Raw genomic sequence first — 26,178 nt, 5'->3', positions numbered from 1 at the left:
TGCAGAAATGTAAATAAAATGATCTTGGGCAATCCTCAATGAGGCGCCGACTTGTCCAGGGTCTACTCAGCCTTTGGTCCGAGTGCAGCAGGGATAGGCTCCAGCCCCCCGAAAGAGACAAGCGGTAGAAAATGAATGGATGGTAGTTATAAAACAATTGTGTAAACTCAACCAAGTTCTAGCAGTTTTATCTCTCATTGTAGCTCAGTAGGCATTGTAAACATATGTTTGTCTACTGTATGAAAATCAATGTAATGGATTATTGGCCTATTCAAGGCTCTAATGACCAAACCTCTAATATTCCACTCAGCAAAATATTTTTAGAAATACTGCATCTTTAGCATTTTCCGACTTTACAAAAGTAAAAATGTTTTCAAAAAGGCTAAGAAACATAAAAAAAAACATAAAATTATAAAAACTTTATATCAATAGATAAAGTTGTGAAAAGATTTCAACTGTTGGAATAAAAAGTTTTATTGCTCACTGACACTTAAAAGAAGGTCCTTTTTGGATCGTAAGAGTGTGTGTCGTCAATTTTTAAGGAGGCACAAAGGATATGAAGGTTAATATTGGGATGTTTTCCTGCTGGCTCCGCTGTGAACAGGACTCTTGCTGCTGTGTTGGATCCGCTTTGAACTGGACTCTCGCGACTGTGTTGGATCCATTATGGATTGAACTTTCACAGTATCATGTTAGACCCGCTCGACATCCATTGCTTTCGTCCTCTCCAAGGTTCTCATAGTCATCATTGTCACCGACGTCCCACTGGGTGTGAGTTTTCCTTGCCCTTATGTGGGCCTACCGATGATGTCGTAGTGGTTTGTGCAGCCCTTTGAGACACTAGTGATTTAGGGCTATATAAGTAAACATTGATTGATTGATTGATAATAACAAATACATTAAGCAGTCAGTTGTACTTTTTTATTTCAATCTGAATATATCAATATTTGCTCGTCATCAACTGACAGGCTCCACCCATACAGTAACCCTTCAATCAGACTGTGGTGGAGTGAAAATGGCATCACAACATGAACTTTCAATGTGCAGTTGGCAAGCTGTGCATTTGCAGACAGGTGAGCTTTGGAGGCGGGGCCAACCTGGTCAAGAAGTCTCGCTTTCTACGACTCAATGTTTTGACCACTAAGAAAAAAAATCAAGAAAAGCTTATCATTTCATTTGATCTGCTGTGTTTGTGTATGTGTGTCACCTTCTGTTTTGGCTTCGTGTTGTCTGCTGCAGGTCAAAAACAATGAGTCAACTCTCCGAACGCATAACAACAGGAAGTGAAGCAGCCAGTCGTCTGAGTCGCACGACTGCAAGAAGGAACCAATCACTTATTTATGGAGGTATTGATCATTATGAATGGAATTGTTTTTTAAGACGTCACTGACCGTACTCTGTCCGCGGGGATAGACTGTGATGTCACCTCTGACTTTGAGTGCTCTTTGAAGACCCTCCCATTGAGAATGGGCCAATCCAAGCAGATGACGAACATGCATCCCTGAGAAGCGCACGTGAGCCTCGCCTGTGCCGTCGTCGATTACCAACCTGACCATTATTTATCATCATCATCATCATCGCTTTCAAGCGATTGTTAATCACATGATACAAACTTACTTAGCTGCGCAGTCGAAGACGCAAGCTGAGGAAGACAGACACTGACTGCAAGCTGACTGAAGGAGAGAGATCCCATTTTAAATTGCAGGTGGGCATGCGAACAAACATGTGTACGCATATAAATATATATATATATATATATATATATATCATTTTTTTCATGACTATTTACATTATGAATGAACACGTGGAGTTATGTACTCAACAGAAAAAAGGTGAAATAACAAATCATGTTTTATATTCTATATAAAACAAAAACATAAAACAAATATATATATATATATATGGATGGATGGATATATATAAAGTATATATATATAAGTATATATATATATATATACATATACACATATGTACATATGTGTATAAAGTATATATATATATATATATATATATATATATATATATCCATCCATCCATTTTCTACCGCTTATTCCCTTTCGGGGTCGCGGGGGGCGCTGGCGCCTATCTCAGCTACAATCGGGCGGAAGGCAGGGTACACCCTGGACAAGTCGCCATATATATATATATACATATACACATATGTACATGTGTATATATATATATATATATATATATATATATATATACACACACACATATGTGTGTGTATAAACATATGTACTCAACAAAAAAGGTTAAATAACTGAAATCATGATTTTTTATTACAGTTTCTTCAAATGTGTGTATACATTTATATATAGATGTTTATATAAATATGATTGTTTATATATATATATATATATGTATGTATGTATATATACACATATATATGTATATGTATGTGTGTATATATATACACATATAAATATATGTATATACACACATACATATTTATATATTGTATATATATTTATATGTATATATCTATACTATATAATATATTGAATTTATATGTATATATATAATATGTATGTATTTTATATAAACTATATATATTATACAATATATATTATATATAATATAAATAATATATATATAATATACATATTATAATATATACACATATATTATATATATATTATATATAATATATATAATATACATATAAAATCTATATATATAAAATATATTTTATTACATATATATTATATAAAATTTATATTACATGTATAAATGTATATATTATATATATATAATATATATTATATATATATATATTATACATATATATTATATACATATATCATATATAGTATTTATAATATATATATATATAAATATATAAAAATATAGATTTTATGACATATATATTATATAATATATATATAATACATATATATTATAAAATATATAATATATATTATATACACTATAAAATATATAATGTATATTATATATATTATATAATACCTGGGGATAGGTTGATTGGCAACACTACATTGGCCCTAGTGTGTGAATGTGAGTGTGAATGTTGTCTGTCTATCTGTGTTGGCCCTGCGATGAGGTGGCGACTTGTCCAGGGTGTACCCTGCCTTCCGCCCGATTGTAGCTGAGATAGGCGCCAGAGCCCCCCGCGACCCCGAGAGGGAATAAGCGGTAGAAAATGGATGGATGGATGGATATATATTATCTATAGTATATATTATATATATATATGTAATATATATATATACTATAGATATATATATATATATATATATATATATATATATACAGTATATATTAGGGCTGCGAATCTTTGGGTGTCCCACGATTCCATTCAATATCGATTATTGGGGTCGCGATTCGATTATAAATCTATTTTTTATTCAACGCGATTCTTGATTCAAAAACGATATATTTCCGATACAAAACGATTCCGTATTCAATCAATACATAGGATTTCAGCAGGATCTACCCCAGTCTGCTGACATGCTAGCAGAGTAGTAGATTTAAAAAAAAAAAGCTTTCATATTTTTAAAGGACAACGTTTTATCAACTGATGGCAATAACGTAAATTTGTTTTAACTATTAAACGAACCAAAAATATGACTTATTTTATCTTTGTGAAAACATTGGACACAGTGTGTTGTCAAGCTTATGAGATGCGATGCAAGTGTAAGCCACTGTGACACTATTGTTCTTTTTTTAAATTTTTTTTATAAATGTCTAATGATAATGTCAATGAGGGATTTGTAATCACTGCTATGCTGAAATTATAACTAATTGATACTGTTGTTGATAATATTCATTTTTGTTTCACTACTTTTGGTTTGTTCTGTGTCGTGTTTGTCTCCTCAATTGCTCCGTTTATTGCAGTTCTGAGTGTTGCTGGGTCAGGTTTGGTTTTGGAATTAGATTGCATTGTTATGGTATTGCTGTGTAGTGATTTGTTGGATTGATTAAAAAAAAAAAATTATTTAAAAAAATTACAATCGATTCTGAATCGCACAACGTGAGAATCGCGATTCAAATTCGAATTGATTTTTTTCCCACATTCCTATATATATATATATATATTTATATATATTTTTTTTCCTTCCTTATGGCAGTCCATCGATGTCGATGATGACGTTGCTCCAAACGAAGTATTGGATTGGTTATTGTTGTGCTTTTCGCCTGTGCATAGCCAGGTGGCTGCTCAGGCCTATGCGTGATCCACAGACGTTGTCACAGGAGGGGCAGGGGAAGGCAGCGGTGATGGTCGCTGGTGCTGTGGCACGTTGGTGTCTTTGTGCACGCCGCTGTGCTCTCCGCTCTGTGAACTTCTCCTGAAGATGAGTGATTCCCTGGTGGCAAGTAGAGCTCCAAGTCTGGCGGTCAGCAGCCAGGGACTCCAGTGCTGGTGGTTTGATGTCACACTTTTTCAGGAGAGTTTTAATTTGGTCCTTGTACCGTTTTTTCTGGCCCCCGGCAGACCTTTGACCGACTGAAAGCTGGCCATACAATATTTGACGGGGTAGGCGGTGGGCTGGCATACGAATCACATGTCCGACCCATCTTAGGTGTTTTTGGCCAAGGAGTGCTGTGATGCTGGGTGTGTTGGTCCGGTCATAAATTTCAGTGTAGGGCACCCTGTCTTCCCAGGTCAGACCCAGGATCCTTTGGAGGCAGCGGATGTGGAAGGCCTCGAGACTCTGGATGTGCCTCTGGTAGGGTGTCCAGGTTTCGGAACTATAGAGCAGCGTGGAGAGGCAGACTGCCTTATACACGACTGTCTTGGTGGAGATGGTTAGATTCCTGTTCAGGAAAACCCTGGACCGTAGCCTTCCAAAGGCAGCAGAGGCCAGGCCAATACGGGCCTGGACGTCATCGTCAATGGTGCAGGTTGGCGACAGGGTGCTACCGAGGTAGGTGAAGTGGGGGACGGTGGCTAATGGGTGCCCGTCAAGGGTGAAGATTGGCGTCTTTGGCTGGGGAGTAAACTCCTGCACGAGTATTTGTGTTTTCTTGGTGTTTATCTGAAGACCAATGGCACTGTAGATGGAGGCTACCACATTCAGTGCGCGCTGGAGAGACTCTAGTGAGTGTGCAAGTACAGCGCAGTCATCTGCATACTGTAGTTCCAGAATATGCTGGGAGGTGAGTTTAGTGCTGGCTTGGAGGCGACGGATGTTAAAAAGGTTACCATCCAGCCGGTATTGTATCTGAATCCCGTCTGTGGGGTCCAGGTGTTTATGGGACAGGAGGGTGACAGTGGAAATAAACATGTTGAATATGGTTGGGGCAAGGACACACCCTTGCTTGACCCCCACATCCACACTGAAAAATGGGGATTGTTGGCCGCCGTTGCTCACACAGGCCTGCATGCCATCATGTAGCTGTCGCAGTAGGTTGCAGAACTTTGCTGGTACACCTAGTTTTCCAAGTACTTCCCAAGTACTTACTGTATCGAAGGCCTTGGACAGGTCAATGAATGCCATGTACAAGTCTTTGCGGTGTTCTCTGCATTTTTCCTGTACCTGTCTGGCCACAAAGATCATGTCTGCGGTGCTCCGATCACGTCTAAAGCCGCATTGAGATTCGGGCAGGATGTTTTCGGTTACATGAGTTGCTACTCGATGTAACATGATCCTTGCTAGCACCTTCCTGGCTGCGGATAGTAGGGAGATACCTCTGCTGTTGCCGCAGTCTGCTTTGTCGCCTTTGCGCTTATAGATCGTTATGATGTTAGCATCCTTCCAATCTTGCGGGATGACTTCAGACGACCAGATGGCAGTGATCAGCTGGTGCATTCTGCGGTGCAGGAGATATCCACCATGCTTCAAGATTTCTCCCGGGATCTTGTCAAGGCCTGGGCTCTTGTTGTTTTTAATACCCTTGATGGCCTTGAGTACCTCTGAGAAGCTTGGAGAGGAGTCCAGCGAGTCTACAGGGGGCAGGCATGGGAGGTCAGAGAGTATGTCTGTCTGTACAGGGTTTGTGGTGTTCAGCAGTACCGTGAAGTGCTCAGCCCATCTGTCCAGGATCTGTTGTTTGTCCTTATAGAGAGTGGTTCCGTCAGCTGATCTAACTGGGGTGATGTTCTTCCTCTGTGGGCCATAGATGGACTTGATGGAGTCGTAGAAGGCATGAGAGTTGTTGGTGTCTGCGTGATGTTGTATTTCGCGGGCCTTCTGTGTCCACCAGTCATTCTCCATGGCTCTGAGGGTGCGCTGGGTTTCACTTCTGAGGCGGATGAGCTGAGCCTTCAGGACGGTGGATTGAGGGTTTGATATGTGAACTGCAAGGGCCTTGTGTTTTGCCTGAAGCAGGTCATAGATTCCTGGCGCACTATTGTCAAACCAGTCTTGATGTCGCCTTGTGGTGTACCCTATAGACTCCACGGCCGCCTGATGGAGGGCAGCGCGTAGGGTGCTCCAGGTAGTGCCAGTGTCCAGCTCTGGTGGCACTTCAGGAATCTTGAACAGCTTGTCTGCTACATTTTTCCTGAGCTGGTTGACGCAGTGCGTGGACTTCAGTGCATCGCAGTTGAGCCTCTTGGAAGGTGGTGTTTTTCTCTGTTGAGGACGTATTTCTAAGTCAATCTTTGTTCTGATCAGGCGGTGGTCAGTCCAACAGTCAGCTCCACGCATGGCCCTAGTGATGCGCACCTCTTTCCTGTCCGCGTGGCGGGTGATGATGTAATCTAGGAGATGCCAGTGTTTAGAGCAAGGCTGTTGCCAGGATGTTTTGTACTTGTTTTTCAGTTGGAACAAGGTGTTTGTGATGACCAGTTGATGCTCAGAACATAGAGTGAGAAGACGGAGACCATTGCTGTTGAGCTTGCCAACACCGTGCCGAACCATCACTTCCCTCCACAGTACACTGTCCGAGCCCACTCTTGCGTTAAAATCCCCTAGAAGGATGAGCTTGTCAGTGAGTGGTGTTTTGCTGATGACGGAGTGCAGGGAGGCATAGAACTCTTCCTTACATTGAGGGTCGGCAATCAATGTTGGGGCATAGGCGCTGATGAGGGTGCAGTAACGGTTATTTGTGAGGGGAATTCTCCAGGTCATCAACCTTTCACTAATGCCACCTGGAGATTCGGGAAGCTTCTGAAGTAGGGAGGTCCGCACAGCGAAGCCTACACCATGGAGGCGACGGGAGCCTTCCGGAAGCCCTTTCCAGAAGAAAGTGTATCTTTCTCCCACCTCGGCTATGGAGTCCTCCCCATGGAAGCGGGTCTCGCTGAGGGCCGCAATGTCAATGTTATACCTCTTCAGTTCGTGCGCCACCAACGCTGTTCTTCTGCGGGCACGAGATGAATCATCAAGCACATCCAAAAGCGTACGGACGTTCCAAGTCGCTAGTGTGAGTGTCAGTCGGGTTTTATTCTTGTGTTTTCGACCGCATGGGGGGATGACCCGGCAGCTGCGGTAGGCTGCCCGGGAGTGGAGGAACAGACCATTTTTAGGCCACATTTTCTAGGCCCTTCCCATCTCAGGGTGAGCAGGGTGGGGCTGCTCAGTCACGTGGGGAGCTGCCGAAGAGACACGCTGTTCCATCCCGTACCTCAGCGACCGTCCATCCCACACCGCCTGCGTGCAGAGTTGGGCTAGATACTCCCAGTCACATCCAGACCTGTATCTGCCACCATTCTCCATCGCCGCAGGACTTGGAGGGGTGGGGATGGGGTGGGAAAGGGGGTGAGGGTGTTTGGAGCAGGCCTGCGCAAGGAGTAGATTAGAGTGAAGGAAGTGGTGCGCAGTCACTACCCTCACTACCTTGGCTCCCCCCTACGTCTTCCAGTGGCATGAAAAGCCCATGACGACCTTCTACAAGAAGGAGTTGCAGAAGACTGCCAGCACACCGGTCTGTTGATGGCTGCCTGATGCGGGTCTTCCCAACAGATTTGTCGTTAGGAGTTTACTCCCGTAGCCAAACACACACGGTGCACCCAGTAGGCAGTGAGGCACCCTTAACCTTCATCCGCCTTTACTGCCGGAGGGGACGCGTCATTATCCGCCAGTTCCGCCGTTGAGGTTTTTGGATCGCGCTTCGTCTGGAACCTCCCCCTCGACCTTACCGCCATGGTTGAACCTACCAGGAGCCGAGGCTCCCGACGGCATCGCTGTTAGGTTCATTGGAACACACAAGGCTCTCCACCACGACAAGGTGGCGACCCGTGGAGAACATATATATATATATATATATATATATATATACACACACACACACATGTATGTATGTGTGTGTGTGTACAGTACATGACAGATATATATATGGTATATACATATACCTGTCGGAAAACACTCCCACACTGTGAACACTTCCATTGCAGCTGCAGGAACAGGAAACACACCACGTGACCTTTGATCCTACCCACGGTGCTGCTCTGTCGAGTCCACAGGCCCAGGTGCATGTCGGGAACCGGTGGGCGTCCCTCAGAACTGTTCGACAACAAAATCCAGGTGAATTGTGTAAATCATTTGAATGTTGGCACATGCGTCTCGTTACCTTCTATCTTGCACATGCACGACTGCCACCCAGCTGACTGGTAGATTAGTGCAGTACACACTTCCTGTCCTGGAAAACAGCCACGCACACATACGTTGTAGTAGTACGACTAAATGCATAGGATGGAGTCCAATTGGAGTGGTGTGTATCACCTGGACAGTTTTTTGTGGAAATTTGAGAACATCAGAGTGTTGCCTGGCAACAGACCAGGTGGGTAGTTGATGTTCTTGAACTTCAGGTAGACATTGATGCTCCTCCCACTTTGGTCACACACTGTGAGACGCACACCTGAACACAAACACACACACGTGTACTGCTTTTTTTGTCTTTTGTGTGTGGTTGTGTGTGCGTGCGTGCATGCGTGTGTGTGTGGGAAAGAGATAGACCTATTTGAGCATGTCCAGTGTTCTTTGTCCTGTCATCCAGATTGATTCGTTCGGAAACAAAACCCTGGAAGCACACTACATCTGCACAACTATCCACCCACATATTCCCACACACGCAAACACACAACAGTAGTAACAATCTGTCAGGGATTAAACATCATGGGATTAACAGTGTCAAATCTACCTGTTGTCCAGGACTTCAGACAACAATGACACAGTGGATGAGACATTCTTGAAGACACGAGAGGATACGTCAGCGTCACAAAGTGAAAACATTTTAATATGGGACAATGTGTACCTGTTCATAGGTGTGCAGAAAGAGTGGGCATGTCAGTGTGTGAAACTTCCAATCAGATTGCACCTTTACAGTGAAGTCGCTTCTCGACCCAGAGACAGCACAGTCAATCAACACGCTGCAATCCTGATGGACACAAGACAATTACCGACCAAACATCACAAGATGATGTTTGGACATAATGATTGGTGTCATCACATACCTGTGTGTTGGGTACCACCAGTCTGTAAAAACATCTTGACTGGAGGACAGGAAACCAGCGAGCTGGTGCACCTGAACACACCACAGTCACCTGCATGCAAACACACAAACAGGTGCATTATTGGAGCTCACAGACATTGTTGTTTGTTGTCGACACGGCCACTATGGGGAGAAATGTCCACTCGCTCACCTCTATTTCCTTGTCCACCTCAAACTCCTCCATTGGCCTGTTCTTTGGGTCATGCTCCCAGGCTACCACTGGACCAACCACAGTGGATTTAGCAGAGAAGCAAGCAATCAGCCCAGCCTCTTCTTCCTCTAGCCCTGCCCCCGTGTTCATCCAAGTCACACCAGTCTTCTGCTCCAGCCTGAGGACCACTGAGACGCAGGGGTAAGTGGCTGTCATGGGAATGGAGGAAGAAGACTGGGAGGCCTCTGGCTCCTCTTCCCATCTTCTTCTCTTCTTTGTCGCAGCTATTTGAACCTTTTTCTTCTTATCTACTGACTCCACATCTTTCTGGCACAGGTGAGTTACCATGGCAGCAGATGGACTCAAAATGTGGATGGAATCCTGAGAAAACTGGAGGTAAACCCTATTGCACACGGATACATGCACACACTATCAGGGAATATACAAATCAAGACTGTGTCCGCGCGTGTACCTGCAGTGTTTATGTGTGATGAACTTGTCCTGGTCTAAGTGTTGGTAGGAGGGAAAATCTGATTGGAGGAATCGCTCTGTTACCATTGTGAACTGCTGGACACATACTAGACAACCTGGGCACACACATTTGTAAAGAGTTGTGAATATAAGTTGTCATCAGTGTGTGACCTCTACTACCCTCCACCTGTGTACTGACCAATCCATGCAGTATTCAAAAATGCCCTTTGACCTCCCCCCTCCTCCTCCTGGGTGTTGCCTGTGACGACGCAGGCGATAACCCCCGTAGCGTCTCTCAGCTGAAGCGCGGGTTGTGATGGGTGAGAAGGAAGCTCCAACACGCCGACGAGCAGCAGGGGACGCCGTCTGCGGGACATGCTTCATATTGTCACGCGGCCACATGACAGAGAGAGGTTAAAACTTTACCCAAGCGTCTCTCCGGGCTCGCTCGTTGGGTCAGAAGTCAAAGTCCTGCTGGACCAGGCCAGGGCCGAGTTCATCTCGGTTCGTGTCAGTCCTCCTCCAGCGGGTGGCAGCAGAGAGCTGAGCGATAGTGAAGCCCAAGAGTCCTCTTGGAGGGACTTGCTTAGCTCAGATAGGCTGATGTATTGATGCTGCGCCCAGTCAGCCACATACTGGAGGTACACGCACGCACGGACGTACACGCACGCACGGACGTAAAAAGACACATAAGGACATGAGAAGATGCTTATCACAAGCAGAGACATAAGTAAGATGAAAAATGACATTTACCTGCATTAGCAGGCAAGAGTGAGGCTTGTCCAGCATTTCGGTGTAGATGTCTCGTCTTTTTTGTTGCCCTTCTCCTAACACAATCTCCATCAGTTTCCATGACAGCAAACACACACAGTGGGTTGTGGTGCTGCAAAGCAGACTGACACAAGAACAGAGGAGTTATAGTGAGTGCAGGTAGGTCTGCTCACTTTGGCACACCTTACCTGCATCTCAGCTGGGAGCTGAGGTGGCAGGTCCACAGATACTGGGAGACGGCCGTGCTCTTCTCCACCAGTAACCGTGGCAACACACCATCCCCAGGACAGCTGTGATTGGGGACTGAGCCAATCACCCTGCTGAAGTTTGTCACCGTCAAAGTGGAGCGCAGACAAGTGCAAAGCATGCTGGGAGGAAAATCAGGACAGGGCCGGTAGAGGAAGTGAACGTGATGGAGCTAAATGTGGAAAATGGTTAAGCGATGATTAGCACAATAACTTGTTTCTGCTGTGAGTGCTGATAGCATGTTGAATATTAATGATAATAATAATTATTCACACTAATTTAGCGCTTTTAAAAACAAAGGTGTAAAAAAGTAAAATAAAATTGCACCTGTACTTTGTCTCCCACTCGGAGCCTCCTCCTCAGCGTAGGCTGATAGGCCAGACACAGACCCATCACCTTGTCCATTATGTACAGACCTGCCCCTTCGCTCACCACTTCAGTCACTGTGCCCTATTACGTGAGGCGCAGGGCTTAGGTGAGAAATATTAACATGTGACATTGTCATTAAATCATTTTTTTTTTTTACCTGGTAACTGATAATTCTGGAATGTTTGATCCTGACAGCTGATTGGACAAGGCACATCTCAGGTTGTCCTTCTCCTAGGTGTGATGTCATCAGTGGGGGAGACATGGCCGGTGGCGTGTCCTCTGTTGGAGTGTGTGTCTTGTGTATTTCGGAGTGTTCAGTCACACACAGAATGTTGTTTCCTTTCCAGGCTTTCAGGACACACACACGCAAGGCTGTCACACACACACACATCCCAACGGACAAACATTGTATCCACCACAACTTGCTGCTGTCCTGCACGCACACACAAAATCTCATCAACACGTTTCAAAACACAATGACTTCACTAAGTGTGTGTTTGTGCTTACATTCACCAGGACAGGTATTGTGTGTGTCTTGTCTGTCAGTGTGAAGCAGAAGAAGGAAGTTCCTGCAATGACTAACAAGGGGCAGACTGAAGCTACATGGCCGCTGACGGACAAACGCTGTCCTCGGATCCTTAAGAGACAGAAGGGGGTTAGACGGTGAAAAACAAGAATGGCATTTTTGTCTCATAGATCACATGGCATACCTGTTGTGTACTAAGGCCACAGCCTCTGTGACACTGACTGTGATTCCAGGTCTCGACCCCGCAACAGGGGCGGTCACCGATCCATGCAAAAGGCCAGGACTCAATAGAACCGGAGAGCCAATCATCTCCAAGTAGCCCCGAGCATCTGGCTGCACTTGCTGTGGAGCATTTTGGGGGATGTAGTGCCAGTGGGGCAGGAAGACGAGACGATTCAGCCACAGAGGTGATGGAGACACAACCTAGGGCGGGACTCATTTTCCATGAGTGCATTATGTCCAGTCCTACCAAAATTCACCATTAACTCTCAGAAGTCCACAACCTTGTATTCGCGGTCTATGCAGGTGTTGCACATATTTAGATGATAGATCCCTTTCAAGATTGTGGCGAAAATCGTTCAATTAAACCAGATTTAAAATCAATAATATTCAACATGATGTTACCATTGTGTGATTGTGTTACTTTTGATTTGTAATCCTTTTTTCATCAGTTTTGAAAGTGAGAGCTACGACACCATCTACCGATTAGTGGGAAAAAATGGTCATCAATCAATCAAAGCATGAGCAAAGCATAACTGTCGAGTCACTGTCACACTGTCACACACACACACACACACACACACACACACACACACACACACACACACACACACACACACACACGAAGTTGTACTGAAAATAGGGATCCAACCAAAGCAAGATAAACTCTTTTAGGGTGATTGGTAAAAGGTTAAAAGTCTGCAAAAACTCAACATTACCCTGTACTTCAAAAAGGTTGAACAAGTGTAGTCCATATGCTAACTCACCTCACACCTGACACTGCCGCTGGCGTCCATCAGCCTCCACTCGCCGTCTTGGTTGTACGTCAGACAGCCAATCAGCAGCAGCTTGGCTCGTGGTAAAGCCTGCTGACCCGGCAGAGAAAGCTCAGCCTCCTTGGCCAACGTCCGCTGCTGATTGGTGCTCCACGACAGGTTACTGACACAGGCCAGACGTTGGTGAGTGAGAAGCTCAGAGACGCACACCATCCTGGCAATACAGGTCAAAGGTTAACAAAGTGTCATAACATCAGTACATGGGCGATGATGCAACACACCTGTAGCTGACAGGTAATGTGTGTGTGGCAGACATGTTCTTTTGTATCCTCTTTAGCACACACGCAGTCAGATTGGACATACGCTGGTCGGCTGCAAATCACAAGAAATGACAGTCATGTGACAGAAGGTTTTTTTAAGAGGAGGTAGGGGGGTGTGAGACTCACCTGTCTGACAGGATGTGTCGGGGCCAGACAGCACGGGACAAATCTGGTCTCTGATGAAATTAAATAGTTCTTCCAACCATTTGACTTCCTACAGACAATATTTGACAAAAGAAATAGATTTCTCCGATTCGAAAAAGTGAGTAATTCTTGTGTTAAACAGTGTCAAACAAGATAAACACGATGTTGTAAGTATGTTAGAAAATACACAACATCTGAACTATGAGTTGATCCCATTAGTTCTACTGACCGCATCACTGTGCAGATTAAACTGGTCCCGAAACGGCTGCAGAGGGTCCATATCAACAGGGCATTGGTATTGTTCTTGGTACGAAAACAAGCGCGGCGTAAAGTTGAAACACTTCACTTTTTTTCAGGCTACGGCACGCGCTGAGGCTCAAACCTGTCTTCTTAATCTTCTTCTTTGTGTTTTACGGCGGTAGCATTCCAGTTTAATGGCGCTTTACTGCCACCTTCTGCTCCGGAGTGTGGTTCAGACAGTGATTCACAATCTAGATCCCAATTTCACAAAAAAAGTGAAACAAAAATAAATTAAAAATACCTATGCAGCCCATTACCCACACTCACCTGCTCTATCTTTTAACCTCCCTCTTCCTAAACCTTAGCAACCCCCTTAAATTTTATAGTATAATCCTGTGCTTGTCAAAAACTCTAATAGTGCCATCGCCTGTTTCCTATCCCTCCTTTTTAACACTCCATCCATTTGTATTCATTTATATCTAAATCTGTTCGATTCTTCTTCGACACACCTCTCGGTCACTCATATTTACTACACCTAATTAGCACAAGTTCTACAGACTCCTCCTCCTGACATCCCTCCACAGTCCTGTTTGATGTTTGCCTATCATTCTTTTCATGTTTTATTTAACATACAGTGCCCTATCCTTAATCTTGCCAGTATAATTTATTCTCTCCTTATTGCATTTCCAACCCTTTCAAGTTTTACACTCTGTTGTATTTCCTATGAATGTCTTCCTTTGACTTCTCTATCCCACCTCTCTTCCCATTTTTTTAACACGTTTCCTTCATATTTAACATTTGACCTCTGCCTTGCTCCTCTTTGCATACATTTCTATATATTCTCTTCTTGAGGCTCTCTTGGTCAACTCAGTCGCTTTTGGCTTTCCCCTCACCATAATGGTAGATAGGGCTTCACGGTGGCAGAGGGGTTAGTGCGTCTGCCTCACAATACGAAGGTCCTGCAGTCCTGGGTTCAAATCCGGGCTCGGGATCTTTCTGTGTGGAGTTTGCATGTTCTCCCCGTGAAGGCGTGGGTTCCCTACGGGTACTCCGGCTTCCTCCCACCTCCAAAGACATGCACCTGGGGATAGGTTGATTGGCAACACTAAATTGGCCCTAGTGTGTGAATGTGAGTGTGAATGTTGTCTGTCTATCTGTGTTGGCCCTGCGATGAGGTGGCGACTCGCCCAGGGTGTACCCCGCCTTCCGCCCGATTGTAGCTGAGATAGGCGCCAGCGCCCCCCGCGACCCCGTAAGGGAGAAAGCGGTAGAAAATGGATGGATGGATAATGGTAGATAGATAGTATTTTATTTATTCCTACAATCCCATTCAAGATCAGACAAACATTACAGGGAGACAGAACAGGATCGCTGACGGGTCTGCCGACTTCCAGCGCCCCTTAGAAAAAAAGTGAGATACAGGTAAACAAGGGGGGGAGAAAAAAAAAAAAAAAAAAGATTAAAATAAAATAAAAAAATAGGTCTAAGCCCGGGCCTCTGGAGAGGGGGTCCAGACTGAGCCCAAGGGGAAAAAAACGACTCATAACCATAGTACAGATTCCTCTTACATGTGTGTAAGAGGGAAACATCAAACATCAAAGAAAATAAAGGACATGAAAGACATTAAAGCAGCAGGGCTGATACAACAAACCACTTCTACATACAGCTATGAATAAAAAGTAAAAGAAACATATACACTGTGGTGGCCTCTGCGGTGTTCCACGCCATCGTCTACTGGGGTGGAGAGAGTAAGGCAAGAGACAGGAGCAGACCCAACAAAGCAACCAAGAGAGCCGACTCCACTCTTGGCCGCCAAACAACTCTCGGCCAGTGTCCAGTCCGCATGGATGAGCGAGGATATGTCCAAGAAGACTTAGGTGTCCGATACCTGCTCATTCAGCCAAGACACTGTGAAGCTTGTCTGTCCCGGCGCTCACTGCTAGCTCCGCAGCCCTGTGTCTTTATCCGCATCTCCTCCAGTCTCTCCAAACTGACTCTGGTGTAGCAGAGACCCAGCAGCTGGTCTCCATGGCCAAAAGGCTCCCGGGAGGCAGATACAGAAGTCCACAAAAAGCACCGCAGAGGTCTTGAAAAACTGAACCTTTCTCTTCTGATTTTTTACATTTCTGCAACACTTCCCACAAAATATCTTGATGGCTGTTTGTGTTAAAAGATAATAAACTAGCCAGCACAGAAGCTGAATAAGTGCAAATCAACACTTAATCCTTCTTAGTTAGTGACACCCACTTCGATACCACCTGCGTTGCGACCATTTCCACTGTGTCATTTGTTCTGTTCACTCTGATTCCTTTTCTTGGCACCGCTACCTCAAACACAGTCACACCCATTCTGAGTTGCTTTTCCCCTTCTGTATCCACCAATATGTAATTTTCACACTTTTTTATAATGTTCTCAATGAATTGACTTACGTTATCTACATTCTTCTTCGTCTTTTTAACTATTACCAAGTGTCAATCTAATTCTGGTGTAACCAGCATTCAAAACAAAAAATGAGAACAAGGACAAGCAAAATAATGGAGATGAACCCAACGTGGTTGCCAGCGATTCATATGCACCAAACGCGCCAACACGGCCAGCATCAGGGAGCCGCATTTCCAAGTAACAAATAAATTCCAACAATTATGATACTGTGCTACACTATAACAGGGTTTCAGCGGGGCATTGAAAAGTATTAAAAGTCATTAAATAGATTTTTTCTTTCAAAAAGTAAGGCCTTAAACTGAGGTAGAAAAGTTAAGCGTCATTTGAATGAACTTTCTGAAGACAGTCACCTTTCCTCACGGACCCGTCAGTGATCCTGTTCTCTCTCCCTGTAATTTTTGTCTGCTCTTGAATGGGATTGTTCTGAAAATCTTAATTTCCCCTGGGGGATTATTAATGTATTTCTAATTCTGATTCTGATTCTGATGCAGAGACCAACTTTCGGGTGAACGTTTTCAATGCTTGTCTTGACATTACCATCCAGCAACTGCCCTGAAGATTCACCAGCTTAAATGGAACTGTGCATATGATCAAGGTAATTCACCCCAACACACTGATGCAAGTAGGAAATGAGGAGCTACACCAAGCTTCACGGCGGGCTTAGTGAGCATTAAAGTCGGGACATCGGCCTAAGCTTACCTGGCCAGCTGCTTTGTTTCAGAACCTCTTTCACGGATGAGGATGCCAAAGGAAAAATCTGTTGTGCATTTGGCTAAAATGCTCCTTGTCAACCACCCAGCAGTAACGTCAACATTCAGTGAGGTTTGCACCGCCTTCATTTTATTTTTGACTCAACGCAACCCCTGGGCGCTCATTCTGCATGTTAGAACTAATTGAAAACAACTTGAGGAGCACAATGGGACCGAAGAGACTGAGTGGACTTGCCATGTTGTCTGTAGAGTACGAGAGAGCAAAGAAAACGGACATACAAAGCATCATGGACATGTTCCGGGAGCCCAGGGCTCTTTGTATGCCCTTCAAATAACAGTGAGTAGGCCTGTACTACTTCATCTTGAAATTGTGTTTGTATACTTGACTTTGTGGGCCGCTGTGTCAGTTTTACTAAACTCTAAGCTACTAGCCCATACCGCGCTCTTACTAGTTGAAATACATCACAACAAAACAATGTGGCCACTGTCCGGGGTGCCGAACTGCTTTGAATTAGTGTTGTTTTATTGGTCGGGGCCACATAGCCTTCTTTTTGTCTTCTTGGTTTGTTATAGCTGCTACATCATGTCTGTTTGATGGACGTTAAAATGACATAGTCACTCTCCATGGTGCTGAAACTTGTAAGCCCGGCTGCAGGTATCTGCATGTTATGTTGAAAATATTCTTTGACTTTTTCTGCCACTGTCCATAGTCAAACGTTGACCTAATCAAGGCCACTGCACTCTTACACAGCTCGCCTGCTACCTGACTTTGTGAATGTCCCTTCCTGTTAGTCTTGCATCAAATACAAATTCTAAAATTTTAACTTGTTCTACCTTTTCTATCTCTTTCCCATACATTCTTACCTTGTACGACTCTCTTTCTGGTAAAAAAAACAAAAACCCATGGCCTTTGGTTTCTCCACTGAAATCTGAATCCCCAATCACAGCCCCATTCCACCATCTCATTGATCGCTCTTTGCATTTTCATAACATAACATAATATCGAACAACATTGGACTTGGTTTAACACTACCTTGTGGTGTCCCATTTCTCACCTCATATTGTCTAGACAAAACCGAACTAAATCGTACCTGCATTTTCCTTTTTAATAAAAAATCCTTTATCCAATTAAATACCCCCTCCCCTGCCCTCCCCTCCCCATCTTGTATAATTGTATAATTACCTCTTCCCTCCATAACATATTGTACGCCTTTTCTATGTCCAATAATATTGTTATCATTGACTCTTTATTATTTTTGGGTCTTTTTTTTATTTCAGCCTCTCGTCTGACCACAAAGTCCATTGTGTGTCACCCTTTTCTAAAACCGCTGAGATAATTTGCTAATAATCATTTATCCCTATTACTATAGGGGCGCTAAGTAGATTAGTCATGACAAGTGAAACAGCTGTGGTTTTTTTGATTGATTGAAACTTTTATTAGTAGATTGCACTGCACAGTACATATTCCATACAATTGACCACTAAATGGTAACACCCGAATACGTTTTTCAACTTGTTTAAGTTGGTGTCCACGTTAAGCAATTCATGGTAAGGGTCCCTAATGACTTTGAATGGGCTTAATATTTCCTTTTTTCTGGACATTTTGTTAGCTCTTTTAGCTTGATATATATGAGATCACAGGACAAGCGGTATAAAATGGATGGATGGATGGATCACACCACTTCATAATTATTGTGAATATGGGTTAATATTATTGAACTGCAAGTCGGATCGAGTTGCTGTCATGCAGAGACCAGTGGTCCCTGTGCAGTAGAGTCAAAATAAAATTATCTCTGACATTTAACCAGCTAATAGAGTTGCCAAAACTTTCAGGAAAGAAAGGAATTAGTAAAGCCCAATAAAGTCCATCGGGACCACAGATGTGCCACTTGTTTTGACAGTCTCATTAGCGCCCCTACTGGTAGTGACCATTGGTCCCAGGACAGGCCAGGGAATCATCTACCACCCCTGCTACATTATTACGTGAAAGAAAACGTTGGACTCACTTGTGCTTTGCTAAGTACCGTATTTGATTGACATGATGAGTGCCATGCTGCTGCGATCGTGACGCTATGGAGAAAAATCATGTTTGTTTGCAGTTGATTTCCTTCTAGAAATATTAGTCTAATTTAAAATTAATGTCTGCAGTTGTTTTTGTGGTGTGAAGTTTATAACGTGTCTCATTAATTATTGATTTCCCTCTTTTTTAGCAATGTTTGCAAGCGATATCAAGATTCAGTATGCTGTTAAACCTATGAGAGATTTACACATCTCGTTTATTATTACTACACAGGATATACATTGATGCTAACAAATATCTCCTAAGACACTATAATTTGGTCATCCATGTCAAATAAAGCGCATGGCTTTCCTGCACAATAACAACTAAGCTTTTAGTTTATGTTATAAAAATGGACAACGAAAACACGATGAACTGGACCAAAAATTACAATATCTATAACTTGGACTTAGCGTGACGTTAGTTTATTAGCACAATTGGGTCTTCAAAGTTATATTCAGGCATAGCAACCACAAATGAACACTAACAAATTAATGTGATCTCTTGCCCTTTCTTTACTTTTAGTTCTGCCCTCAAACATTAACTAGATAGTAGAGAATATAATCTGGAGTACATAACATAAAGTTTCTCAAATAAGTGAAATGTTCAAACCAACATTTTACAAAGTGATCGCTGCAGAAACTGCACGGTCTGATTGTATTCCACAGAATGATGAATGTGATATTTTTAAGAGCCATTCTGTCACGGCCGGGGCGCATTTCAATGCACCCTTATCTTTGCGCTCTGCTTGCTGCACCTCGGGACACGCCCACGGCTGTGTCACGCCCACATTCTAGCAAGGCTGTGGGCGATCAGCAATCAGCGCACCTGGTCCTGATGAGAGGGAGCTGAATAAAGGACCAGTGAACCCAAGGATCCTGGCGGGAACTTAGTTTCTGAATGGGGTACCATAAGCTGAAGCCTTACGCTCTCTCTCTCTGTTTCTCTCTGCGGTTTCCCTCCATCTCTGACTTCCTTGTTTGTTCTCCCGCAGTGCAATCCCCGTTCTGATGACTTGTCGTTCCATTTGTGTCCCCTAGACCCCTGCTGGGACACGTACTACGCTGCTTCGCTCCTACCCCTCGACCCCCTACCCTGTTCACAGACTGTCCTACTGTTTTGTCCTTCCTTTCGTTCTCCTCAACATCACGGTAATACACGACAATAAATTATTATTAGATTTAAGAGCAAATAAAAACAATTGTTCAACAAACATATACGTGACAATGCATAAGCACAATAAAAGACAATGAAATAGTATCAACAAAACAATAAATCACATACAATTGTAATTGTTGTGTCTAACAATGTGTTCTCTTTGTTTGTGAACAGCATGTAAATGTAACAATATCAACAATGTAACAATATGAAAAACACAACAAAAACACAGACATTTGTTAAAATAAACATTGGAGAATAGCAATCTCGTCACACTAACCTGGATTTTATACAGATACCACCTCTGGTATCAGATTGATACCAGATATTGATGCTATTAATATCTGAATCGAACCACCTGCCTTTTATGGACTGAGTGACACCTGGAGAATTTCACATTAGGACGGAAGTGTGCAAAGTTTGGCCCAGGGATCATTTACATCCATTTTTTCCATCCATTTCCTACCGCTTATTCCCTTTCGGGGTCGCGGGGGGCGCTGGTGCCTATCTCAGCTACAATCGGGCAGAAGGCGGGGTACACCCTGGACAAGTCGCCACCTGATCGCACTGCGGATCATTTACAGGCCACGGCTAATTTTGTATTGGCCCTCGGCAAATTGTAAAATTATTCTTTTCATATTTTAGTTATTACACTAATTTCTTCTGTCACCTACAGTACAATGGAGAGCAGCTGTGAAAGTTTTGTTCAGATATGGAATTGGTTTAATCGTCTAATAATTTACGAAATGTTTATTTTGATTTCCCTACATTTTCAAATGATACACGACTTGACACACATTACGCCAATATTGTCTGGCATGATATTATTATTATGTAGTTAATATTGTTATTGCAATAGTTATAATCCCACAAGGGGAACATATTTTCACTCTCTGCAGTTCATAATGCCCCCAATAGAAACAGACAAAAAATAAACAATTAGCACATACTCGTATCTCTCCAGTAACTACCCAAGTGAAGATAAATGGCCGAATATTATAATAAATCTTGCCACATCAATTTATAATATAATAGATGTACATGGTAAAGAAAGACACACAAAAAATATTTTGATTCACGAAAATAGGAAAACTGGAGCTAAAACAAGATTGTTTAGAATATACAACTGACACATCTATGAAATATTGAGGTATGTTTTCATCTTTTTTCACATTGAGCATGCATGAAAATGCCCGGTCTGTGTTTCAGAAATTCGGTCACGCTATAAATCTCCATAAACAAATATTTCTGTCGACGCCATTTTAGACATCAATGTAATGTGACTACGACGTTATTAGCCTGATGTGGTTAGCCCCTCCTCTACTCTTCATTGTGTGGTCCAATAAATTGATGGACAGTCAATGTTGCCAATCACACTACGATATCAATTGGACCCGCCTCGTCGATACATTAATTTCCGCCCAGTGTCGACGAGTGGCAATGTTGTCAGCCAATAAAAAAATATTCTTTTGCTTAAGCCCCACCCAGTGAGACTGCCCCGTTTCTGTCTTTTGAGTTGGAATAACAAAGGGGGCGTCGTCTGGGGGCGGTACTGGTCTTCAGCTCGACCCAGTTTGAAAGTGAACCGACGGTCCAGTCTCCGCTACAGCCACCAGACATCAACAATAAACAGCGGGTGTTTAAAAAGCCGAAGCCCGGTCCCGAGTGTTTTTTCCGCCTGTCGCCGGCCCCCTGACGAGTGAGTACAGCCGGCTATATTGTAGGGGACGCGGGTTAGAACGCGGGGCACATCGCTCCTCTCCTGACCCTCCAACTCATGCTTGGAGCGGCCAAAAAGAAGACAAAATACACCGCGTTAGCCTGAATGTCCCTTTGCTGTTGTCATTTCACGCCAGTGTCCGCTGATGACTCTTGAAGTCGTGTTGTGGTGACCAAGAAACGCCCATTTTGAAGACTGACTGCCAGCAAATAGCCTGCGTCGCCCGGAACAACTCTTCAATCTCCGGAGCATAGCCGCATCCCGTCCTTGAAAATGCGCAACTTTTAATACCGCGGATCACCTTTCCGTTGCAAACGCGCTACTTTGCCGCCGGGATATGAAAAGACAAACTGGCGCGGTGGCTAATGTTGTGTTTTCCTGCGCCTTTGTGCTCCAAACGCCTGTTGTGACGTCGCAGAGGGGGATGGGAGGCTCGCGCTGCAGAGGGCGGGAAGCAAATGGTGGCTCATTGTTCTGGCTGCAGCTAGCCACATTCTGCTAACCAATGCTAATAGTCGGCCCCGTCCGAGACGCCGCTTCTTCAGTGTCGGACAGCGGCTGGCCGGCCGCATCACTCCATCCCCCGCGGCAAGGCCTGCGTCGTGCGGGTGCAGGCCGCCCCGTTATGCCTCTTGAGAGAAAATGGAACCTTTCGGTCCTTTGTTAGGTGCCTCAATGCTGGACGGGCCATATTTTGGCCCTCAGCGGAGTGTTAACCTGACCTCCCTATTTTATTATAGATAAGAATGTCACGTACAGGTTCAACTTTGTTCTTTATCATTTATAAGTGAGGTATTACTTTAACATATTTTACACTTTTTACTATTGTACTACACATTACATATTTTAAAATGTTTTATTTTTCACTTTTCAACCTCTTCTTACGAACATTTCTTAAAATTAAAACTGACTTTAGCATGTTTTTAAGAGACTCTAATCTGGTTGTTCTTCTATGTTTGGGTGGTGGAGTGTCAACACCCGCCTGCCATCAACTTGCATCCCAAGTGAGGCAAGTGTAAACGCCGATTGCACCAAAGCATCAAAAGCAGGAGATGAATAGCACCACCACCCGACAGAAACTTAAGTAAAAATCAGCCAAACTAAATACAGCAGTTAAATATACAGTCATCCTTCGCCACACTGCGCTTTAAATATTTAATCTTCGCCACATCTCAGATTTTTGGGGATTACATTTTTTTTTTTTTTTTTTTTTTTTAAATGTTTTGTCCTTAATTACGCAATTTCAAACATAAACATGGTTGGATTAATTTACGGTATCAATAATAGTATTGGCCATGAGAGGAGACCAAGCCAACCACAGCATGCTGGTTAGTATCATGGCCATTGATGGCAGCTTCAGACAGCATTACTGTATTGGATTAAAATAGTTTAAAGGTTGTTATTTCATGTCTAAAGGGCTCTCATAATGTCCAGAAATGAATTTAGAAGGTCATAAGCATTTTGCATTGAGCTAAGAGCACAGCACCAAGTCAAATTCCTTGTGTTAAACATACTCGGTCAATACAACTCATTACGAATCTAATTATGATTTATGTGTCGCAGAAAATAATTTACCACGGCCTGAACCAATTAACAGAGATAAACGAGGGACTACTGTACCTGGTTCTTTTCAACAAAGAGGTGATGTTGCTCATTACAGTTTGCTGGCGTTGTTAGAAATGCTGTATCCTTTGTGACGTCTTTTTTCATATTTATAGCCCCATTGTCGCATTTCCCTGGTAAAAAGTCTGACCAAGAAACTAAAGTTCTGCAAGTGTATTTGAAATGAAAGATTTTGGACTTCTGATTGAGGCGTCACTTTATGCATATTATTAACCGAGACTGACAGTAATACAAGTGTGAATGCAACCCTTAGTGTATGTTGTCGTCCCAGCAGGCCGCCACTATGATGCGAAAAGATGTGAACAAGCCCAAGGGGAAGACGTCTGCATATGCCTTCTTCGTACAGACGTGTCGAGAGGAGCACCGCAAGAAGAACCCAGAGCAGTCGGTCAACTTTGCAGAGTTCTCCAAGAAGTGTTCAGAGCGATGGAAGGTGCGTTGAAGCGGTCAAAGATGTTTGCAGGAGAGGGAAACATGGTTGCAACTTCTTTCCTGTGACCTATGATCCTTTTTTGGCAGGGTCTGTCTCCCAGTGACAAGAAGTGTTTCGAAGACATGGCCAAGGCCGACAAGGTGCGCTACAACCGGGAGATGAGTGACTATGTCCCGCCCAAAGGCTTCGGAAAGAGAGGTCGCAAGAGGAAAGACCCCAACGCACCCAAACGGCCACCGTAAGTCCACTTGTGCACCACAAAACGGAAGTCGGGGCCTCAGCTCTCAGAGTCAGGACCTGTCTGTCTCTGGTTTATGTAGGTCGGCGTTCTTCGTCTTCTGCGGCGAGTACCGTCCCAGCATCAAGCAGCAGTACCCAGGTCTGTCCATAGGAGACTGCGCCAAAAAACTGGGAGAGATGTGGAGTAAGCTAACGCAGTCTGACAAGACACCCTACGAAGAGAAGGCGCAAAAACTCCGTGAGAAATACGACCGGGTAAGAAACACACAACACATTCACTGAACAGACAAGTGTTACCTGTCAACTTTCTGTCTCCCAGGATATGGTGGCGTATCGGGGTGGCGTCTCGTATGCCAGGAATCCTGGGTCATCCGCTCAGGGTGGCGAGGAAGAAGAGGAGGATGAAGGTGAGGACGACGACGAAGAGGATGACGATGACGAGTAGGGACAAAGATGTGTGTGCGTGTGTGTGGGGAGTGAGGTCAAGTTTCAGATCTTTCACACAACTTTTTTTTAAAGAGAAAATACGTCTTCAAGCTGCTGATTGGCTTATAAAGTGGCAGGGGCGGAGCTTCACAGGAGGCGCGGTTACAGATAAACACACACAATCAGAGGCACTTGTGTTGTCCCCCTCAATGGACTGACACTGTCGTCCTAATTGTCCTCGTTTGTGTTTTTAATTTTTTACTTAAGCTTCTTGCTTCCTGTGTCGTGCGTAGAGGTCAAAGGTCACAGATCAGCTTGACCATGTGACGTAAACAAACACACACTGTGGATAAATGACTGATTGTGTGTGTGAGATGAGGTCATTGGATGTTACAAGTGTCGGAGGAGGATGACATCCCCTGTTGCCATGGTTACGCCCACCAGCCCCTCCCCAGCCATGCTTACGTGTGTTACCATGGAGACCGTGGACTCTTCATTGTCATGTTTTTATTTTTTGTTCACAGTCAACGTAGAAACAACTTTTATAATAAAACAAATGAGGAAAATGACACACATCAGTTTTTCTTTGAACCGGCATGAGAATCATTGATGGCATGTCTTCATCTTATGCTAAGCTTGTCAATGACTGGGTGCTGCCATGCGAACTATGGATGACTACATCCAAAATATATTTGAGTTTGTCGCCAACTTCAAATTATTGTCCATTCACAGTTAAGTCCGTTCATTTTATTGGCTTAGTTTGCTACAGCTAGCCTAGCTCTGCTTGCTAGCATGCCACCACTGCGCAAGTCCTTGATTGTACAAAGATGTCAAGTTATCACCGCATCGATGCTGAAAAGTAAACAAACCAGAAATTAAAATTTCTTTAAAATGTTTTTTTGAATTCTCGGTCGAGTGTCAAAATTATAACCAACTTATTTGGTGGCGAACGGAAGGGGCAGTGTGTTTAAAAGACAATGGGTGGGGTTACTTAAGAGCAGCACAACAGACCACCCCCACAGCCATGCATGCTGGGAGAAATTAAGAGAGGTAAGTACACTTGTGCTTTTGAGCTGAGATCCATTAACATCAATTAAAGCTCTAAATGTCCAATTCCACTTTAACCATGTAGTTCATAACAATACAAATGAAACACATTGATTGTGAAAATTGCTTCAATAGGCCTAATTGTAATTCCTGTACACAGTTAATATCTAGACAAAACAATTTGAAACATGCACAAGGATTAAAAAAAAGCATAATCACTTAATGTGAATAAATGTGGATATATCAAATGCAGCTGAGCCTCAGCACCCCCCACGGCCTCCACGGGACAAGCGGTAGAAAATGGATGGATGGATATCTAACACCGATCTGTGGTGTTTTCACCCGGGTACTTGCTGTGGTACTTTTTCAGGTCAGCATGAACACACTCCAGCACTCAAAATGCAAAGCATAAAGAGTTTGAATTGAAACGAGACATTTCTTCCCCTGTAACGCAATATGCACCAGAAGTAGTCATAGGACCCTTTTCAAAAACAAACCGTTGATTTAATCTTTAAGGTTTGTCTCTCTAAAGTCTATTTACTGGTAGTTATGTTGTCATTTTCTTTGTGAGTTATATTTTTTCAAGTCAAAAGTCAAAGTACCAATGACTGTCACACGCACACAAGATGTGGTGAAATTTGTCCTCTGCTTTGGACCCATCCCCTTGTTCACCCCCTGGGAGGTGAGA

The 26,178-nt window shown here is 43.6% G+C and overlaps 2 protein-coding genes and 2 long non-coding RNA genes across 9 annotated transcripts; 3 read left to right on the top strand and 1 right to left on the bottom strand.

The window, feature by feature from the left end:
- Window positions 1-907: 907 nt before the first annotated feature.
- On the bottom strand, window positions 908-13,779 carry ctc1 (CTS telomere maintenance complex component 1). 2 transcript variants are annotated; one of them, XM_061912897.1, is made up of 25 exons: window positions 13,622-13,779; window positions 13,375-13,462; window positions 13,210-13,300; window positions 12,920-13,142; window positions 12,118-12,356; window positions 11,915-12,044; window positions 11,565-11,840; window positions 11,366-11,488; window positions 10,981-11,210; window positions 10,775-10,916; window positions 10,448-10,656; window positions 10,221-10,387; window positions 10,023-10,137; window positions 9,551-9,953; window positions 9,362-9,451; window positions 9,163-9,285; window positions 9,049-9,095; window positions 8,865-8,953; window positions 8,631-8,766; window positions 8,479-8,547; window positions 8,261-8,411; window positions 1,618-1,673; window positions 1,392-1,548; window positions 1,208-1,313; window positions 908-1,140 (listed from the first exon to the last, which is right to left on the bottom strand). In XM_061912897.1, exons 1-25 carry the CDS (start codon window positions 13,670-13,672, stop codon window positions 1,037-1,039), a joined length of 3,615 nt encoding a protein of 1,204 aa, XP_061768881.1. In that variant the 5' UTR covers window positions 13,673-13,779; the 3' UTR covers window positions 908-1,036. The 2 variants fall into 2 exon arrangements, with proteins under 2 accessions (XP_061768881.1, XP_061768882.1); XM_061912898.1 differs by lacking the exons at window positions 908-1,140; window positions 1,208-1,313 and having other exon boundaries at window positions 1,405-1,548; window positions 1,618-1,642.
- LOC133560416 (uncharacterized) lies at window positions 1,262-12,518 on the top strand. Its single transcript, XR_009808444.1, has 5 exons — window positions 1,262-1,705; window positions 8,303-8,432; window positions 9,612-9,751; window positions 9,887-12,070; window positions 12,167-12,518. It is a non-coding gene; the product is annotated as an uncharacterized LOC133560416 (long non-coding RNA).
- A 2,783-nt stretch (window positions 13,780-16,562) lies between the features above and the next one.
- LOC133560414 (uncharacterized) lies at window positions 16,563-20,229 on the top strand. Its single transcript, XR_009808443.1, has 3 exons — window positions 16,563-16,669; window positions 16,796-17,121; window positions 19,884-20,229. It is a non-coding gene; the product is annotated as an uncharacterized LOC133560414 (long non-coding RNA).
- A 1,309-nt stretch (window positions 20,230-21,538) lies between these two features.
- On the top strand, window positions 21,539-25,012 carry LOC133560412 (high mobility group protein B2-like). 5 transcript variants are annotated; one of them, XM_061912896.1, is made up of 6 exons: window positions 21,545-21,700; window positions 23,285-23,362; window positions 23,619-23,777; window positions 23,864-24,015; window positions 24,098-24,272; window positions 24,337-25,012. In XM_061912896.1, the coding sequence occupies exons 3-6, from the start codon at window positions 23,628-23,630 to the stop codon at window positions 24,460-24,462; spliced, it is 603 nt and encodes a 200-aa protein (XP_061768880.1). In that variant the 5' UTR covers window positions 21,545-21,700; window positions 23,285-23,362; window positions 23,619-23,627; the 3' UTR covers window positions 24,463-25,012. The 5 variants fall into 5 exon arrangements, with proteins under 5 accessions (XP_061768878.1, XP_061768879.1, XP_061768880.1 ...); XM_061912892.1 differs by lacking the exon at window positions 21,545-21,700 and adding an exon at window positions 23,002-23,049; XM_061912894.1 differs by lacking the exon at window positions 23,285-23,362 and having other exon boundaries at window positions 21,539-21,700.
- The last annotated feature ends 1,166 nt before the right edge of the window (window positions 25,013-26,178 follow it).

The sequence above is a fragment of the Nerophis ophidion genome, linkage group LG10 (assembly GCF_033978795.1).
Source record: "Nerophis ophidion isolate RoL-2023_Sa linkage group LG10, RoL_Noph_v1.0, whole genome shotgun sequence".
In the NCBI taxonomy this organism is placed as follows: domain Eukaryota; kingdom Metazoa; phylum Chordata; class Actinopteri; order Syngnathiformes; family Syngnathidae; genus Nerophis; species Nerophis ophidion.
Note: the sequence above shows the minus strand (reverse complement) of the source record. Positions and strands in the feature narration are given on the sequence as shown.